The 20,481-nt window shown below is 40.6% G+C and overlaps 1 protein-coding gene across 1 annotated transcript in view; it reads right to left on the bottom strand.

Annotated features, from left to right (window-relative positions):
- Positions 1 to 20,192, bottom strand: part of KPNA4 (karyopherin subunit alpha 4) — a 28,527-nt gene extending 8,335 nt beyond the window's left edge. The window contains exons 1-12 of the mRNA XM_028731427.2: positions 19,773 to 20,192; positions 11,334 to 11,378; positions 8,794 to 8,883; positions 8,685 to 8,714; positions 8,552 to 8,604; positions 6,713 to 6,808; positions 6,533 to 6,618; positions 4,898 to 4,984; positions 2,804 to 2,973; positions 2,678 to 2,722; positions 1,578 to 1,709; positions 397 to 525 (exon numbers count right to left, since the gene is read on the bottom strand). Of these exons, the coding sequence (XP_028587260.1) occupies positions 397 to 525; positions 1,578 to 1,709; positions 2,678 to 2,722; positions 2,804 to 2,973; positions 4,898 to 4,984; positions 6,533 to 6,618; positions 6,713 to 6,808; positions 8,552 to 8,604; positions 8,685 to 8,714; positions 8,794 to 8,883; positions 11,334 to 11,378; positions 19,773 to 19,841 (1,032 nt within the window). The 5' untranslated portion in view covers positions 19,842 to 20,192. The remainder of the gene's footprint in view (positions 1 to 396; positions 526 to 1,577; positions 1,710 to 2,677; positions 2,723 to 2,803; positions 2,974 to 4,897; positions 4,985 to 6,532; positions 6,619 to 6,712; positions 6,809 to 8,551; positions 8,605 to 8,684; positions 8,715 to 8,793; positions 8,884 to 11,333; positions 11,379 to 19,772) is intronic.
- Between the last annotated feature and the right edge of the window lie 289 nt (positions 20,193 to 20,481).

The raw sequence follows: 20,481 nt of genomic DNA, 5'->3' as shown, positions 1-20,481 counted from the left end.
CATTTCCGTTGTACTCTTTCCAATGACCGTTTAAAGCTTTTTTGTTTAGGCAAACCTATCCAGACTTGTAGATGCTGATGTGTTGCATTCTTTTTTACTGTTGATTTTAATTATCTTTAAAAAATTTAAACTGCTTTTATTTATAATTTTGTATTGCCTGTAAATTGCTTACAGAGATTTTACTACAATCAAGCAGTATAATTTTTGTGAAACAAACAAACAAACAAATAAATATGCTCCTTGCAAAGGAATTGCTACATTACAATTTCTACAAAAGTCAGAACAACCTTTCAAGTAAAGACATTGACGATTATCCTGTACTTTTGTTTGAGAGATATGTCACACAGTCCCCTGGTATCAATTCTCATGCATTCAGCGTCATGCCCATTTTCATACCTTATTAATTTTTTCTTTGGGGTGAGTCAATAGGGCAGGGAAGTGTGAAAGAGCTTCACAATTCAGAACTACCTGGGTCTGTTCATCAGTACCAGTAACAATATTTCCTACAGCTCTGAGTGCCGCAGTCTGAAAGAAAACATTTCAAAAGTTAAAACCTGATGGCTTGAGCAGCATGTTTTAAAATCAAGCATTATAGTATTAAGACTACATGATTTGACTGAGGTTGAAACCCTATTCACATTTACTTCTGAGTAAGTATGTACAGGATTGCACAACACAGCTTTAATAGATCAACTGTACCACTTAAATCAGGTAGAAGACACGGTTCTCCCCCACCCCCCGGCAAAAATTAAAAACTTGCAACTTTACAAATCTGACAATGAAAGATTTGAGAAATTAGGATTTCTGAAACAGCTACTGTGTTGAGCAGCAGATTCATCTTTTTCATGAGCCAAATTTGATGGTGAAAATGGTAATGGGTTGAGCTGGTATTACACAAATAAACCTTAGGGTCACATACTTAGTAACTTCCTTTCAGCAAATCAGTTGGCCATTGCATCTGAATTGAGAAACAATGGTTTGTGCAAAGCCTGATTTGTTTTATCAGATTGAATGACAAGCAATGGCTTGCTAAAAGGCAGGTTACAAATCAGAGTGCAAAAAAGAACTTAGTCCCACCTCTCCAGATACTTCATTATATCTGAACCAATCTACAACGACTTGCAGTTTGTATCCAGAGCTGGAAAATTGAAGTGGAAGGACCAAGCACCCATTTTCAACCATTTTGACTCTAATTTGATAGCATATCCCATATTCCTAAGTCTGATAAAATGAAATATTAAAGAATACCTCTCTTTTACAATGAGCATTAAACTTGCTAGTTAATAAAAGCTTGCACTCAAGAGAAACTAAAGAAAGCTACTGTCCTTTTATTTTTTGAATCTATTTTGTCCTATGGGGACAGCAGCTTTTAAAATGTTTATTCAAGGCAAAAACACGATTACACATTCCACAAAATATGAGAAACATTCAAGTCAGAATTTTTTTTTACATTTCTGAGCTTGACAAACACAGTGACTGAACACAGTAAGAATACAATGTGCTTCATACTGTAAATTTCTAATGCAATGCTGTCAGCAAAAATGCTTCAAATAAAGGAGAAATGGTACAAGACTCACTTGCACTTTAACTTCCTGATGGCTGAGAAGAGGAACCAAATGAGGAACTATTCCCGAGTCTATCACCATCTGAATCTGTTCATTGCCTGAATCTGTTAAGTAGGAGAGGGCCCAGACTGTATCTACCAATATCTGTTCAAAAATCAACAAGACACATTAGAGTAATACAAAGGAGGTTCTGCAAGACACAATGAGTCATATATAAACAGAAGCATTTCCCATTGAAAACAGTGATGTTCTCAGCCTACTTAGTATTTTAAGTTTCTGCAACGTACCACAAAATAAATCACAGAGGGTATCTGACAAAATCCCTTGCAAATTTTTGTTTCATACTTGCTTTCAAAAACATTTCCTGCTGAATCTTAAAACACTTTATGCTGCCAACTCCTCAGCTATGACACTTGTCTAATTTCCACCAGCAAGTATATACATTATATCAAAAGGCCTCTGGCCTCTCCTATGTATTGGCAGAGTGGCTTCTGATTTTGTTGCAGGTTAAGTCCCAACCCAGCTAAGAACAGAATGTACAGAGAAGCAGGTTCTGCAGATTTATTCCTGAACTGAATGGGTGCTTCATAGAGAGCACGGCTGTCCAACAGATAAGTGCCTCAAACGCTAAGCATACTTCCAAAAAGGATAGAATTGTCCCACTCAGCTGATCAAGAATGACAGTTCTGGTAGGTATTCTTATTTTAAGGGACTGATCCCGTCCACCACCAACTTAGTGCTTGCCCATGGATATATGTTAAGTAGAGAACCAGTGGGAAGTCTATGCAAGTCTCACCAACCCCTGTGGGAGATGAAATTTGTGCCTGTGCACATAACTGTTCTGCAGTTACCAGGACCATAGCCCCCATGTAAACTGCAAGTTGTCTGTATTTGTGAACTGTCCCTCAGTTTTGTGGGAGCACTGACTTCTGAAATATGTTTTACTCCTTTGAGAGACTTTTGCTTCGTTAATAAGACTGACAAGTACCCACCAATATAGCCAAAGAGGCACAAATTGCTTTCAGGGGTAACCAGGCGAGGCTGTGACTTGTTTTTTCAATACGTGCTTATAATTAATCAGTAAACAGGCCTTGCAATATTGAGATACTCACATTTACATCTGTGTGATGAATTAAAACACAGAGTGCTGGGAGGATCTAGGAGAAAGAGAAAAAGGTAATTCAAAATTCTGCAGGAAAGCTCACAGTGATAAAATTTCAACAAAGAAGTAGTTTTACCTCCTGGATCGTTTCCATAGGTGGAGGCGGGTCTTTGTGGCGACACAAGTTGACCATTACCCAAGTAACATTTCTTAAGAAAGTTATGGGAATAGATGGGCTGATGAATGACAGCAGAGGCTTCACCACTCCAAGACTAATGACATAATCTCTACACTGGGGTCCATCACCTGTATAAACATGGAGGAGCTTGTGGGTAAAAGAAATATCAACACTGGTCTATCAAAATTGCTTTTCCCCATTAGGATAGCTCTCTCTGTATGTGAACAGTTTGAAATAAGCAACTTCCAGGTATAGACTCAGTTTGTTAGAATGGTTGATTTGTAGAATTAAGAGTTGGAAAGGGTGCTTGCAAGTCATCTAAGTCCAACCTCCTCCTTGATGCAGAAAATCTACAAAGGATGGCTGTCCAGCATCTGTTTGAAGACCTCTGGACAGAGAGACGCCACTCCCCAAACCCCTTTTGGGAAAGAAGAAAACAAGCCCTTGCCTTTTTCTGTAACAGCCCTTCAGGCATTTGAATAGTGTTGTTGGGGCAGCATTTGAAATAATGAGAAATGAGAATGCTTCTACATTTCAGTATTTTAGCCAATGTGTAAAGTCAGAGTTATGACTGACAAGTGCTATGGAGAAATTTAGAGTAATACACATTTTAGAGAAGACCCCTAAATAACCCAGGAAATCTTTTCTCCAAAAAATTGTAGAAGAAACTGATTGTTCATTTTCAAACTTTCTTCTTCTTCTTACCTAGTAGAAGCAGAACAGTTGCTGCTGAGAGAAAATAACTAAGAAAACCAGTACTTCAGTGTAGCTGTAAATCAGATTTTTTTTTGGGGGGGGGGGGAGATTCCGCACTCCACCCCCAAGCATGACCATTATAAATCCCTTTTTGTTACAAAAAAGAGAAAAGGGTGCTTATCAATGTTCTGTTAACATGGCTGTAGCTATTATGAGACAGAAATAACTACAACAAATACTCTTAGAATACACTGCCGGCTTTTTAACAATTTAATCTTGAATTTTTCCAAGTATGGGCATCTTGGCTGCCATAAATCTTATGCCTCATCTGAACTCTCCCCTCTACATACTCCAAATACCATGCTAGGTTGTCCACTGAAATGTAGTATTTCCAATCTATGAAAAACCAACAGTAAATCCAGGAAACTTGAATACTTTGCATGGTTTGGGGAGGTCTACTTACAGCTATGTTGTAAGTAGACATTCAAGATGTTAAGCCTTTTGAAATATGGAAATGCAATTGTGGAAAATGTCTCACCAGTGAGGCCCCTGATTTATTTGTGAGTTCTCCAAAATAGAATACAAATTGGTGGATGACATAAAAGGCATGCAAATATATGCCCTCTTTTGCATGTGGCTGCGGAGGGCCCAATCCATATATAATGCACTAGGTCTAGAAAATCATGTTGGCACCTATGCACAGGATACACTACCATGACTAGAGATATTAAGCTGGCATAATAGCATAATAGCTTCTTCAACCTGCCCTGCCCATTTTTGGACATGCATAAAGTCAAGTATGAAGCCATAACCTTCTTGGCTGAGTGTCCTAGAAGACCTGCCCCCTGTATTGAAGGCCTTCACCCACCTGGCCTGGGGGAGGGGCTGACTGACTCCTGCCAAAAATCCAGAGGCTGCTGAACAGACTCTTGGGCTGGAGTTTCGTTTTGTGGGCTTTGTTGGGGGGGGGGTATTGCTGCTGCTCAGCAGCAGAAAAGCTATAGACTTCTGATTCTTAACTGTAGTAGTTTAAAGAATGTAGCTTGATACAGAGAACTAAAAATGCATAGGTATCAGATATTCCACCAACTTGGGAGCTTTGCTTGCTGTGTGATGAATACCGACAATAAGTGCACCATGACCTGAATAACTCATGCAATATCCTTCCATGTGATTTACTTGTCTGAACCTTCATATGTCTAACTAAAATATGCTTTGGGAAAACACTCCCCTGCACAAACACACAGAATTGTGTACAAGGCATAGCTGGAGAAAAATAGCTTTCATTCAGTAGTAAAATTCTAAGCAGTTCTCACTGTCATAGTAGTGGAGTTTCTACACAGAAATGCAACAAACCTATGATATTGCCTAAAGCCCATACTGCCTGCTCACAAACATTTTGATGGGGCGAATGCAGCAACCTCAAAAAAAGTGGGACAGCATCTGCAAAATAAAGAAAAATATTATGACTCATTTTTTTTAGTTTCCATAGCCCCTTGGCTAAGATCTAAGATTTAAACTTTAAATCATGCAATATATAAACAGCCATTCCTCATTCAAAGATATTCAGACTGCAAATCAGGCATAGTCGCAATTTGTCTAGTTATCACTCAACTGATACATAATTTCAGGGGCTTAGTGAATGGAACTGAACCTCTTGAGAAAAAAGAAGCGCCTTTCTGAACCTCCAGTTCTTCCTCCAAAGCACTATAATGTTCAAAATAAATCTTTCACATTTTTTCCAACAGGCGAGATGCACAACTGTGTCTGCAACTTAACATATCTCCCCAATGAGATGTAGCACACTCAGTATGCAGACAGAACAATGATGTATAAAAGTGGAATTACCACACACTTATTTATGTTCCTTTTGCATTATGGCTGAAGGTAGCATAAAGCCTCTGTCATTGCCACTTCAGTTTTGCAAAGCTCTACAAACAGTATCCTTCTCCTGTGGAATACTTCTAAGCATGGAAGGCACTAAATCCCACTGACAGCCCATTTTCAATTTTCTATATTTTTTATCTTTAAGCAGCCATTGGGTTGGATCCAGACCTCCTGTGAACACTGCTGACAATCTCTCCTACTTCCTGCAGCCTCTTGAACAGCTATGAAGGGTTGCGAGAGCTTGTGGAATAGCATGAGAGGTGTCACTGGGATTTGCCGAGGCGGCAGGAAAATTGGTGAAAACCACCTTTCCAGCAGGAAACCCGCATTGGTTCTTCATCCCCTCTGAGAACTGAAGAAGTCCTTTCACTCTGGTAAGGGCAAGTCTGGATCCAACCCATTATAAAAGAAAACTAGAGAAGTAACTCTTTTTTAAAAATATAAAAAGTATTTTATACCGATCAAGAAACACTGAAAACAGTCATATATCAGCAGTGGATAGTTCCAGAGATATTCTTCAGATTATATATATTTTAAAGGCAATTCCACATATTCAAAACGATGTCCAAACACTAAAGAGCAGTTAATCTTAGCTACGATTAGTGAAAATAAGTCAGTTTAAAACCTTGGCTGGCTTGTTTCCCACTAATCACAGTTTGTCTAGGTTCAGATGTCACAAGCTGAAGTTGTTCTAAAAAGGAAGAGAAAGTTTATGGATGCCTCTTCATAGTGGTGCCAGAAGGAAGGCGGGAACTAGGCTTGTTATTGTAATGCTAAACTATGGTTTAGTGTTACATGCAAATTTGGCCACAAGCTTCAAATCAATTCGTTACTTACTAAATCCCATATTTCTGATCACAAAGCGGGAACACCTTCAGTGCTATCCAAATTTAATTTCAGTTTAGTGAGAGATTATGTACACATCTTCCTTTTCAGCGTATGATTCATTGATTAGCATTTAGAATTCAATCATCCTAGCTACAGCATCAAAGAACCAACTCATTGGCACATGTGAATGAATACCCAAAGAAGAAATATAACGTGTGCATAGTTCTACTCAATCAGCAAGGCATTTTTGCAGGAGTTAAGTACTGATTAACTTACTGGATTGAACGACAGCTTGCGTTTGTTCAGAAGTTCCGGATGCAATATTTGTCAGTGCCCATGCTGCTTCAAACTGTAAAGATGGACTAAGAATATAATAAGAAACAAACAATAGTTTATTACAATACTTTTGATCAACTGCTTGAGAAAACAACTGATGCTTTAAAGGCACATACTCACTTGTCATCTCTTTCAAGGCAGTGCACTAATATAGGTAATATTCCAGATTTTATTAAGTCATCAATAGGCGGGTTGCGATCACTGGAGAGTAGTTTTCTATTCAGAAATATTTGGAAAGTAAAATATCAAACTTTCGGGCAAAGTTCAAATGGCTCCAATTGATTATTATAGCTAAAAACATGAAGAGCAGCTAACAGGGATTTCACAGCATACTCCATTTCCTATCTTAACATAAAAATTAAAAAATATGGTAGTAATTATTCTGATATTTCATAAGTAACAATCAAATACAATTTAAATTTAAACCAGTAATTCTGAATGCATTATCTTATTCCCCCCCCCTTGACATTTGTGAAATATATTTTAAAGTCCAAAATGTCTTAAATTAAATCAAAATTAAACTGAAAGGAGATCAAAGGCAAGCAAATGTGCCCATTTGCCTCTTTTTAAAAGAGAAGACACAAGATAGCTACCTGGGCCAGAGTGCTAGACAGTACAAAAATATGTTCATTATCCTGCTACAGAACATCATATACAGAGATTGCTGGTGATTGAAAGAATTGAATAAGACTGGTTCTCTCCTTTTTTAGTGGGTAAAGTTCTTGTCAGGATGGAGAGAATGGATGGCTGGAGAAATGTGGAATGTTCTCCCCCAGGGAGGTTTCCCTGGTACCTTTGTTACAAATTTTTAGGCGCCAGGCAAAATCATTTCTCTTCTCCAAGGCCTTTGGCTAACTAAACAATCTATGGCCTTTAAACTGGGGGAGGGGTGTGGGTTATTGTTTTCATTTGTTATTGCATTGTGCATTCTTGTGTTTTTATATTGTAAACCACCCTGTGAATGATTGTATATAAATAAAATAAAGAGGTACATGTGTGAGCGAAAGTGTGAGGTGCCAAGCATCTTGGGATAATCACTCACTTAGAAATCTTTAAAATACCCCATCAAATAAATCAGTCTTGATCTGATACCATCATGATAGCAATGTTGGCACCAGCAGCACTTTTAAATGAAGGGTATTTTACATATCAGGTACAGGTTAGTTCACTTCCCCTGACAATGGAACAAGGAGAAGAGCCCCTCTGGCAACTACTTCTTCAGGTATGTCACCCAATACCTTGAACTGAGCTCAAAAGCAGATAAGCAGCCAATATAACTTTGAAAATTGGCATTAAGCAACTCTATCTGGCCGTACCCATTAAAATTCTGGCAGCTGCATTCCACACTTATTGAAGCTTCCAGTTTGTCTTCAAGGCAGTCTTGTAACTTCATGGAAGTTACAAGAGCATGGACTGCTGTGGCAAAATGGTTCCTGTCCAGCCAAAGCTGGTTACTTTCTTTGGCTCTTTTTTAATTTCTCTCTTAATTTAACTGTTAAGGTGGCCCTGGCATTCCAGGATAAAAGTTAAAGAGGGAGAACACTTATTTCATGAATCATTCACAATTACATGTTATATAACCTTCTTGAAAGTTATATCTGGCAAACTAACAAAACATCTGGCCAACCATCCAACTTTCATCATCTATCAAAAGTGCACTATTAAAAAACAACAACCCTCAAACAATTTTCCTTAAAATATATATCATTATATGCCCAGTTACTTCTGGCATTTTGTGAAATATTGATTTCGTCAATATTTGCATGCGAAAAATGGAATTCAATTGTTGATCAACTTGTGCTCCAAACCAATTTAGAATATGTCAAATACAGATTAGTGTTCACATTAAGAGCAGCTGAAGAACCAACATTTCCAGTCATAACACAGTACAGCTACCGATTCCATTAACAAATTGTACTACCATAGAAGAAAGCATATCTGAGTAAATTATTCTCTTACCTTGCAGCTTGCACTGCACTTAACTGGATACCTTGGTTGTCACTTGAAGCATTCTAAGAAATAAATATATTTAAAAATCAGGACTTTCACAATATAAGTGAATTTTAAAAACAGAAGTGGTTAAGATACTTACCTGCACTATTGCCTCTAGAGACGTGTTTTGCTGAAACAAATATCAAAGCATTAGAAATGCATTCAAAAGGACATACGTATGTAATATTTAATCACCAATTAGTTCTTACCACTCTGAAGTCACCATCTATATCAGAATCTTCACAGATATCTTCATGAGGTACGTTTCGTCTCTTTAACAGATGCTCATCTCTTTTGTTCTTTTAAATACAAAATACAAATTACATTCAGACAAGGGGCATCTGCTTTCCCCAATGCTTTAAAAGTGTATTATAAATATTTGTAAAATTTAAAAAATGCAAATACGTAATGTAAGAAAAATGCAGTGTACAAAGCAATAAAAAATATTAAGGGTAGAAAATACAATAAGAGGCTTTTGATTCATATTACAGTATAGAAAAAGTTACATGATTTACATAACCTGACACAGTACACATTTATATTCACTATTTATAATTTGCTAATCAAATTTTATGTTCATATAGGTAACAGTTTTGTGTAATTCTAAAGCTTGCATGTTCCAAAGTTTTAAATGATCAAGTACATAAACTTTTTGGGGAGGAACAGAGTAATGGAACTAAAGAGTAGTCTATTCATGGAGTTTTACATGGAGCAGTTGAGGAATGGCAGCCATGGATGAAAAAGAACTATGCAGTTGAAAGGTTACTTTAAGTCACTTTAGAAATATCTAGAATTCTGAAAAGCAGCATAAAAGCTAACTTAGAACAGTACCCAACAATGTAGTTCCATTAGTGAAAGGTCTGGTTGCATAAAGGAACTTCTCCCTCACATCTCCCAGCACATAACTAAATCTTTTGAGAAGATCTGGAGAGGGCACGGTGCGGTGGGTAGTTTTATTGTATAAAAGGAAATCCTGACACTAATGCAAGCACTTTGTTGGGTACCAACCTAAATAAACAAAATGCCTAATACCAATCAATTTTTTTTGCCAATTATATAGATAAGTGCCAACCTATTTACTCTCAAACAAAATTCTTATAGATATGCCAAGGAAACTGGCATTCTACTATTGGATTATGGATCTTACATTAATACGTATATATGCATTTACTTGATATTGTTCTTTTCCCACTCCAAAGTTTCAGACTTTTTGGGAGGAGCAAGCAAAAAGCAAGTTGTCTGTGCAGAAATGTGCCTTACATGGCAATAGTCAAGGAACAGCAGCAATGAGAGAGAAAGGAGTATGCAGAGCAAATAGCTATCCCCAAACATTGGAAGCTCTGTAGACCTCCTCTAAATTCTGAGCACATATCATCACAAACATATTTTAAAACTTTTTCTGCAGTCAAAGTGAGAGCCAAAATTCTAATACATTTAATACAAATAACCCCAATTATTTTTGAAAAGGATTTTCCTTGCTACACATGCCCAATTAAACTTAAGTGCAATTTGTATCTACATAAGGATAAGAAGTATTAGCAGTGATATACACCAAAACAAAAAAGTCAATTGTACAGCAAGGAAATAACTTGGGTAAATAATCACTTTATAATGTGCAAAGCTTAAAGAAATCCATCATTATACATAGAAAACAATAACACATATTTAAACAGCAGTATTAGTAGAGCTCAATGCTTCAAGTGAAATCAAACAGAGGTGAGACGAATCAAATTTAAGCAGTTTAGCATTGCAGCTAGTTACCAATTAAAACATTGACCATGGCTGGGAAACTTCTAATGACAGGGGAAAGTAGTATTTCAGGACTGAAGCATCTGGAGTTTTCCATCAACAAATAATGAACTTTGTTCATTATATGAACTTTGTATGTTCGTCATACTCAGTGAAGAACCATGAAAACTTAAGTCAATTGATTTCAATGGGAATCTGCAAGTGTGACTGGGGTGATTTGGGTATACGAGTTTTTTCATATATGTGCCATCCCCGGAACATAATCTTCATGCAAGATGCTTTTGTACGAGAAACTGAAGTCACCAAACAAAACTGACTGGCATTAGATTTAGGGCAATTAAAAAATAGTGCTTCACACTGTTCATAATTAGCCAATGGAATTCACTAAAAGATGCAGTAATGGGCATTAGTTTAGGCAGCTTTTAGAAAGATTAGAAAGTTTAATGTTCTCTTCTATGGATAGGCATACTATAGGATGCAATTCAGGAGATAATTGCTAGAAATTATGGGCTTGATCCAGTCTAAAATGGCAGAGCTTCTGTGGCTCATGTTCCTTGACCGATGAGAGGTGGCAGATGATTCTTTAACATGGGGAAAGGGAACAGAGCACATCTCTTTATTCTTTATGACAGTGGTTCACAAAGGGTATGGCGCGCCACACTGGTGTGGCAGATGAGGATGGCAAGTGTGGTGGGAAGATTCAAGGACAGTCAAAGGAACATTTAAATAGCATAGTATAGTATAGCAATTTTTTTTTTATTTGCAGAATATGGATAGGTATTTTTTTCAAAATCAATCACTGCTCAGAGTTGTTTCTTTTTGTTTTCCAATGTATTTATTATCAATAATTTTTTTTGGTGTGGCACGAACCAATTTTTATTCTAAAAGTCTGGCCCTGAGAAAAGAGTTTGGGAACCACTGCTTTATGGGGACTGCTGCACCTGCAGTGGATTGGATCAAGCCCACACTAAATTAAGTGATAAATAGCATTAAATCTTACCTTTCTTAATTCCACAACGACTTCATTTCGTTGTCTTCTCATAGTCTGTAAAGTTACACAAGAAAGTTACATCTAGTTTCCACTGTTTATTAAGGCACAAACTACAGTGTCTTGAGACCTAAATGTCAATGTGGGGTTCAAACAATTCCCCACATGAAATTATAGGTTAACTATTCGAAGCATGAAAACTGCATACCCTTTGTTGTGGCTGTCTGAATTGGCTGCCTCAAGCCTTAAAAATGAATATTTAGCATTAGAAATTTGATGAAAGAAAAGTAGGTACAGTATTCAACTGCTGAAACCAATGTTACGGGGAAGCCTGGGGTCATATTTTAATACATGGTGTTACTTTTATAGTTCTCATGTTAATTTTTCTTATTTACATCTTACTTTTCTTCCATCATAGAACCCAAAGCAGAGATCACCCATCTAGACACTGACCAGACCCAGACCTGCTTAGCTTCAGCCAAGGAGATGGGTGATGCTTTTAGATCATACCCTCATCCACTATGGCAAAATGAAGTAACCTAGCTATTGCCGAATCTCATTCTCTCATGAAAGTAAGTCTGACACAAAAGATACAGATTTAGTCTCTCTATCTGAATACCCGTTAGCAGTGCTTTTCTTCTAGAAAAAAAAGGTACTGTTACTATGTATCCTTGAATACTTGCAGAAAAGAAACACTAACTGTTAGGCAGTTGACATGTTTACTAATTGTATACAGACCAGTGAAACCTGCAACAAAATCAATAACAGTAGCCCACCTGGCCTGAAAAAAGGGATAGCATGATCAGGTCATGGGTGTGAGCAGAAGGGAAGAAAAAAAATCAGCATTTTTTTTGTTTTCTAAGCCTCCTGGACCATCTTCTGCTGTGCTACATAAAAACACCAGAAGGATCAGTTCTGGTGCTGGCTGTCAGACCTGGGCCATTTGGGGGGCCAAAACAAGAAAGGAAAACCGCTCTTTTCCTTTCCTTCCTTAAACATCCCTGTACGTTACAGGAAGTGGGGGTGATTTCTAAAACATTAGGAGACATATCATCTCAAACCTAATCACACACACCCTTATTTTCTTCAGCTGGCATCTACATCTATATTCACTAGGAAAGCCAAACTCAGCCAGTTCCCTGAGCAGACGCTGTATACATGCATCCCATAATCCTCAAAGTTAGAGAATTGTGGAATGTGTTCTGCTGGTGCTACTTAGCTCAGGGAACATGCCTACACTGTTCCTTGTCTATCATCACTGTGGTACTTTAAAGAACGGGGTGAAACAGCTAAGGAAGCTGTATCACCCCGTCCCAATATTTTTAGGAAAACTTTCAATTGATCTAAATAGAAGATTGACAATTGCTTTAAAGAAGCATATTTTCATACCAATACTATGGCTTTCAAAAATTAGTATAGATCTGCGCCAAATTTAAAAGCAGTGACAAAAATAAGGAATGCATAGAAAGATTATAGAGAAGGAAAACATCTAAAAATACAACCCTATCCAACACCTAACCAACAGTACTGTTGCTCAATATTTAAAGTAAGTATTTCAGGCATGACCATTCATGTTCTATTGTCCAAAACTGACATTGACAGCCAGAGGTTTCACACCAAGGATTTCCTATAGGAAGGCGTTTCTAATACACACCCATCGGCATACATACAGGCAACAAAATAATATCTGATTAAACTCAGACAGGGTCAATAGTTCAAGCATGAATCAAAATGTGGCTTATAAAATCTGAGAATATGTTGAGAGCCACCGCACAAGCAAAATTAATAGGGACACAAGAAAATCACTAAAGCATCCCCTGTAGCACTGGTTCTTAAGGTTTTGTACTCATTATACATACTTGGAAACTACAAGGGAAACTGGGAGTGGAGACCGTATAACGCTGGTACAGAAAAACCAACACTGGCTCCAAGTACGTTTCCAAGCACTATTTGAAGTGCTGGTGCTGAACTTTAAGGCCCTAAACTGCCTAGGCCCTGTATTCTTTGACATTTCCACTGCAGCAGAGACAAGTTAATTCTTTGTTTAAATTTAAAACAAAGTGAATTGCCTCTTCAGCAGGTGGCATGAATCTTAAAAGATACCACAGCCCTTCAATTTTCTCCTATATTATCTTGGTCTCAGAGATCACTTAAAACAATACCATGGTCCACTGAATTGCTAGAGACTCTGGCCAGCACTGCCCATCTCACATCTTGCCTCACATCCATAAAGATTGGCAATATGGCTTTGAGTTGCTCCTGCCACCTTCTCCAGTTTGTACTTATATTTCTGAAAATCCAGTTTAAAAAACTGGAGCTGCTAGACCAAAAGCAATCTTAATATCACGAAGCCAATATGTATCCTCTGAAGTACAAAATCTGATTTTAATGCAGAAGTGACTCCACTTCCAGGATCAAGAACAAATTTCTGCTATCTGCACAGATCTAGGAACCCTCTGATCAGGTCTCACCAACTGCACAAGTAAACCAAGAGATTGCTTTAGGTCGGTGTTTCCCAACTGGGGGCCATATGGGAACGCCAGGATATTCCAAGGGGGCCACAGATGAAAATCGCGTAAATGGGACACCACAGCACAAGGCTAAGGGGCCACAGAGGGAAGTGAGAAGTGAAGAAAAGAAATCAGTAAAAAAAAAATAATATTCCTGATTGGGTGGCTATCCACTTGGCCAATTGCAAGCGAATGGGGGGGGGGGGCAGCCCACAAGGGCTGAACGCTTCTTTTTGGCATGTGTGTTTTCTTAGAGCAGTCCCGGTTTGTTTCCTGTGGGAGAGGGCGATCGTTGAGGCTCTCGTTTTGATCAGCAGAGCCCATGATCCAGAACCTCCAGGTCAGGTAAGTGCGGGGGTGGGGTGGCAATGGGTAGGCAGTGCGAGTCGGAGCTGCTTGTTGCTACCGCCAGTCTGGACCAAGTGGCAGCCTGGGCCTGGCTCTGCACGGCGCAGGGTGCAATCCACCCCAGCACCTAGCTGAGCGGGGTTGTCTGGTGCTGCTGACTTGCATCTAGTAAATAACTACAGTGGGATTAGTCTACACAAAAGAAAGCCACAATGAGTTCAGTGAGCCTAACTCCCAGGTAAGGGTTTGTGGGGCTATAGAGTTTTATCTGGGCAGCCAGGGCTCCTCTGGACAACAATATCTTTTTGCACCAGGTCAGTGAGGACCACTTGCTTTTTAAAATTCTCCCATTTTCACATAACTCCCTGTGCGCCTTTTGGACTGTATCTGTAGGTTTCCCCCTCTGTCTCAAATAAGTGTTGTTTACTTTTTATAATACGCAGAACATGGATCTCCCTCAGGAGGTTCTGGACTCTCCTTCCTTGCAGATTTCTAAGCAGAGGTTGGATGGCCATCTGTCATGGATGCTTTAGCCAAGTTTCCTACATTGCAGGGGGTTGCAGTAGAAAGATGACCCTTGAGATCCCTTCCAGCTCCACAATTCTATGTTTTTTTGCTTCAACAATATTTCATTATTATTTTATGTAACTGTATTTTGTATAATTTATAAAAATTATAAATAAAACATGTTCTATTTACAAACAAATTATTTAAATAACTACTTTTCTACCAGTAGGATGGGGGAGGCATCGGTGTAGCCAATATTTTTGTTAGGGGGGCAGAACCTCAGATTTGTATTGATTTTTAGTTATTGGGGGGGAGCTGCCCCCCAGGCTATGCTCTTGGGGGTCCACAGGTCGGGAAACATTGCTTTAGGTGACTGTATTTTTAGATGTAGCAGTAAGAACAGTGCATGATCTGAGATTATGTCCCAGGATCTCTTGCAATGACGGCATGTAATTAGAAATGTGGGTCAGCATCCTCTGAAATATTGTAGAGGATCCTGTGATACATCTCACTCAATATGCACTCAAACTATGTAGCAAAGTATTTCAGGAAGGTCCTAAATCTTCCCACACTCCAGCTACAAACCAGCAGAGATTTCAGAGGTGTAACATTCAGAATGTAATGTCCCCAAGCTTCAGCATCAATACAGAATTGCAACATTATAAAAGTAGGATTTGCTGATGACAGCAGGACAGAACAACTTCTGAAGGAACTGTTGAGCATAATGACACTTGAAAAAATTCAAATCACACTACATAATGCATCTATGACAAGCATTAGGAGAGCACTATAGCAAAGGTTTGCTATAGGTCAATGTCAGAGAAACACCGATTTGTAGAGTTTTACCCCAAGGGTCATCTAGCCCAACCCCCTGCAATGCAGGAATCTCAGCTCAAGCATCAGTGACATATGGCCATCCAACCTCTGCTTAAAAACCTCCACGGGAGAAGCTTTCACAAGCTCCTGAGGGAGTTCCACTGTCCATACCACTGTCAAACAGCTCTTACTGTCAGTGTTCTTCCTAATGTTTAGCCAGAAATTCCTTTCTTGGAACTTGAAGCCATTGGTGCGGGTCCTACCCTCCAGAGCAAGAGAAAACAAGGTTGCTCCATCCTCCATGTGACAGCCTTTAGTTATCTTAAGATGGCTATCATATCTCCTCTCAGTCTCTTCTTTTCCAGGCCAAATATAACCAATTCCTTCAAACCATTCCTCATAAAGCATGGTTTCCAGACCCTTGATCATCTTGGTTGCCCTCCTCTGCACATCATCTTCCAGTTTGTCAATATCCTTAAGTTGTGGTGTCCTGAATGGAACACAGTACTCCAGGTGTGGTCTGATCAAGACAGATTAAAGCAGTACTTTCCTTGATAAGGATATTATGCTTCTGTTGATGCAGTCTAGAATAGCATTAACTAAGCATGTGGTCTAGTAAGACCAGTCTTTTTCACATGTACTACCGGTAAGCCAGATGTCCCCATCTTATATTTATGCAGCTGGTTTTTCCTGCTTAAGTGTAGAACCTTACATTCATCCCAACTGAAATTCATTTTGTTAGTTTGGGCCCAGTTCTCCAATCTGTTATGGTCATCTTGAATCCACAGTCTGTCTTCTGCCACATTACCTACCCATTCCAGTTTGGTACCATCAGCTAACTTAATTGGACCTGCCTCCATTAACCCCAAACCCCACTACTCCAATAGTTAAAAAAAAGACAGCAAGCTGGTTGTTCAACTCCACAACACATCTAATTGTTTAAAACACAAAGCTAGTTTAAAAGCCTGTGTTTGGACTTTACAAAATAGGTTTATTCATAGTCCACTAACCGTTAAGTAGTGTGGAACTGTGTTATTGATTTGCTCCCCTGATATATGTTATCTTGTATAATCTAATGGGCTTATTACTGTGACATAACTCTATGTGTGCTCAATTACCCCAAGAAATCCAGAGAATGTAGATCTGAGCATCCTAGGCTTTTTCAAGGAAGATATGCAGTTTTTTGAAGGGGGACTGTAAATGCACATCAAATATCCTGCACCCACAGCAAATAATTGGATCAGAGTGCATGAATACTTTGGCAATCAGAGCCTCAGAGACACTAATTTCAAAATGACAGAAGGTCTCTCGTACACTGGCACAAATCATGTTTCCCCCTGTCCTTTTCATTACTTTATCTCACAACGATCAAATGTTATCTGTAAAAATACTGCTTCAAAATTTATCTCTGCAAAAAATGGGTGCTTTACAAACTCCTGAAAATTAAATCATATGTTGGATTTTCCAACTGCACCTTGGAAACTAGGATTGCAATTCTAAACATATTTATTGGAGATCAAGCCCAGAATAATACAATGAGAATTAATTCTAAGTAATAAACACACGTGGGATTGAACTGTAAAGCTTATTAGAATTAAAAGTGATCCAGTGTAAAATGCAGTGTTATAAAGGCTTATGTTAAATATGCCTATTCAGAAACAGCAGAACAGTAAGTAAATCCAGATCATGGTCACAAAGACAGATGGATTTTGGATGACTAAGGAATTTGATTCAGTACTGGGGATCCCTTTGTCCTGGGAGCACAGGACCCAGGCAGAAGGTCTGTTTTCAGGAGAGCAGGGAACTGGAACCTAGGGCTACCATGAAATATTCAGTTCCACACCCCACAGAGTGCTGTACAATCCTACTCTACAGAAAGGCAAAGTGGGAAAGCCCTCTTTTTAAAAAGCTGTATAGTTACCATGTCAACAGCTGACAGACTAATTCCAGTATTTTTCATGTTTTGAATGAAAGCTTTAAATAAGCATATCACAGAACAGATGCAAAATGTTCAGCAGTTGCTGCCTAGAATACATGACATTTATGAAGAATTCAAAAGTTATGCTAGCTGCTGGCAAGTATGCAGGTAAATTAGTGAAGGGCAAAAAATCAGGATATTTTCCCAACTGATTATTCAGAAATACACAATATTTCTATGAAAAAATGAAAAGCAGAGGGCAGCAGTATACAAGTCATGGATTCCTCTGGGAACTCTTGGAACTACAGTTTTTTTCAGAGAGATAAAGGCTCTTGGAAAAAAATCCATCAACCTCACACAATTAACCACTTTCACTTAAGGAAAAATTGTGATTTTTAGGCCTCTCTAAATGAAACAGGAAGTGCCATCTTATATACATTTACTCAGAAGTCCCACTGAATTCAATGGGATTTACTCCAGACAAGTGCATATATAGGATGGTCGTTTTAAGAATAATAGCTATACTGTGACTATCTTCTCAATTTAAAGATGAGGTCGAGGCTAAAGGACTGTTTACCTGCCAGCAATTCTGGGGGCAAGAGAGATATAGACTGGGACATATTGCTTTCATGCACTTAACAAATGCATGTTAAGTGCCATGGGTGGCCAATCTGTGACACAGGCAATGTAATTGGCGGGTATCTGCTCACCAGAACTGTGTGACTGCATGTTCCATAGCTCAGCATCTAGGGGCACAAACTATCTCATGGCACACCAGGGGGTGGGGTTACATATGTATTCATTTGGCTCTAGATTGGCACATGCTCAGAAGAAGAAGAGTTTGGATTTGATACCCCGCTTTATCACTACCCTAAGGAGTCTCAAAGCGGCTAACAATCTCCTTTCCCTTCCACCACCACAAAAAACTGTGAGGTGAGTGAGGCTGAGAGACTACACCACGCTGGCTCTCAGACATGCCTTGAGGAATCAGCTAGCCAATCAGCCTGACCACCATTGTTATACAAGGTTGCGTATAACTTGGGACAGAATCCTGAGCTGCTCCAACCTGTATTGATATTCTACACTGCTGAAAAGAGGGGTAATTATGTTTACATGCTTTTGCTTTCCACAGCTGACTATATCCAAAGCCAGATCTTTGACGAGACACTTGAAGTCATACTCTTATTTTATTTTTAAACACAGGGAAGACACACTGTCAACTTGGTGAAAAATACTTGGAAATATTTCCCATTTAACTGCTTTAAGTTTAAACTAGCATTTAAATAAAATGCATGTGAACATGTTTCTGCTGAACACAGGCGAATGGTTCTGGGAGCAGTCGCTACCTTTGAAGAAATGCTGATTAAAATTTGGTTTTAATATGGTCAACTTGGGGCTGGGTTTTACATATTTTAAAACACTGCATGCGTATTCTGCCTGTTTGCACCGTAACAGTGTGGCTAAGGAGGCTAATTACATCAAGTACTGCTAGGTAACACGGTAGTTTGTGTGTGTGTGTGTATGTGTACATATATATATATATATATATATATATACACACACACACACACACACGTATAAAACAAACTACCGTGTTACCTGGCAGTACTCGATGTAATTAGCCTCCTTAACCACACTGTGTGTGTGTGTATGTATAAAACATATAGCGCCCTAAAAGCTATTTTTGCCGTGGTGTGCAGCTCACAAAGTCTAGTTCCTATGGAGAAAACGCGTGTCACGGGAAGCGGAGAGAGAAAACAGAAGAGAAATCATGTCATCTGACAGGCAGTTTCCATGTCAGGCAGCTGAGTGGGTGGGTAGAGAGGGGCGCCTCCATCCGCTCCAGCAGGGCTGCTGCCCCCCTCCCATTTCCCGCTCTGCTAACCCTGGCCCCAGCTACTGCTCCTTCCCACCCGCCTGCCGGGAAAGTCCGAGACCCAGGACGGAAAAGGAGAGGCAGAAAAGGCCTGCCCCGCTCTCTCCTCCAACGCCCCCCCCCCCCGCGAAGCATCCTCGCCACGGCGAGCAGAAGCGGCCAGGTCTGGGCCCTCCCAAAGCCCGCGGGTACGGAGTGGCGACGAGTCCCCTCGTGAGGAAAAGCCAGCCAACCCCACCCACCCGCCGGCCGGCCTGCCCTGTCTCTCCGCTGACGGAGCGGCCGAGTCCGGCTCAGGCCTCGCCTCGAGATAGGTAGGCCCCGCCACGGGAGATTAGCAGAGACGCCACAGCCAACCGCCTCTGCGGCGGAGGCCTTGTCCGAACTGATCCCCGACCTCGCTTGCCGGCCCACCCGGCCCCTCCCTTCGCGCGAAGCGGGCTGCTAGGCCCGGGCTAAGGAGGGAGAAGAGCTACCTCCAGGTCTCGGCCTTTGTTCTTAAAGTTCTTCAGCCGTTGGTTGTCCAGCTTCTCGTTGTCGGCCATGGCGGGAGGTAGGGAGCGCGGCCTCTCCTCTTGCCTCTCCTCCCTCCTCTTTCTCCGTCGACACCCAGGCCGGACCCAGCCGGGCCCCTTCTTCCCGGCGCCGCTTCCGCCCCTTCGCCTCGCTCGCTCGCCTTCCCTTCTGCGCCGCGGCGGGTCTCCCTGGCTGGCCTGGCTTGGTGGCGGGCTGGCGGGCCAAACCGGGCGGCCTCCTCCTCCTCCTCTCGCCTGCTCAAGTCGCTCCGCGCTGGCTTAGGCCTTCCCAGGGCGGCGGAATGTGCCGGTAGCGAAGGGAAGAGAGAGCGAGAGAGATAGGGGGGAGGGAGGGGAGGGGACGGGCATGGGGCAGGGGAGGAGGCGGCAACAGCCTCGCTCTCAGACTGACGGCAACGGCCACGCCCACCTCTCCCTCCCTCCCTCGCGCGCGCTCGCTCTCCACCCCTCCTCCCGGCACCATCCCCCTCCGACAAGCGCTGGCCTGATTGGCTGGCTCTCCTTGATGGGCAAAGGGGAGGCTCGCCGGCACACTGGAAAGAGTGGAGGTGGGTGGGAGGAAAATACGCATTCGAGGGGGAGGGGGGAGGAGGAGAGGAGAAGAAGGCGGGGCCGTGAGGGGAGCGAACGGCGCGAGCTCGTGTTTCGC

The sequence above is a fragment of the Podarcis muralis genome, chromosome 6 (assembly GCF_964188315.1).
Source record: "Podarcis muralis chromosome 6, rPodMur119.hap1.1, whole genome shotgun sequence".
NCBI classification, from domain to species: domain Eukaryota; kingdom Metazoa; phylum Chordata; class Lepidosauria; order Squamata; family Lacertidae; genus Podarcis; species Podarcis muralis.
Note: the sequence above shows the minus strand (reverse complement) of the source record. Positions and strands in the feature narration are given on the sequence as shown.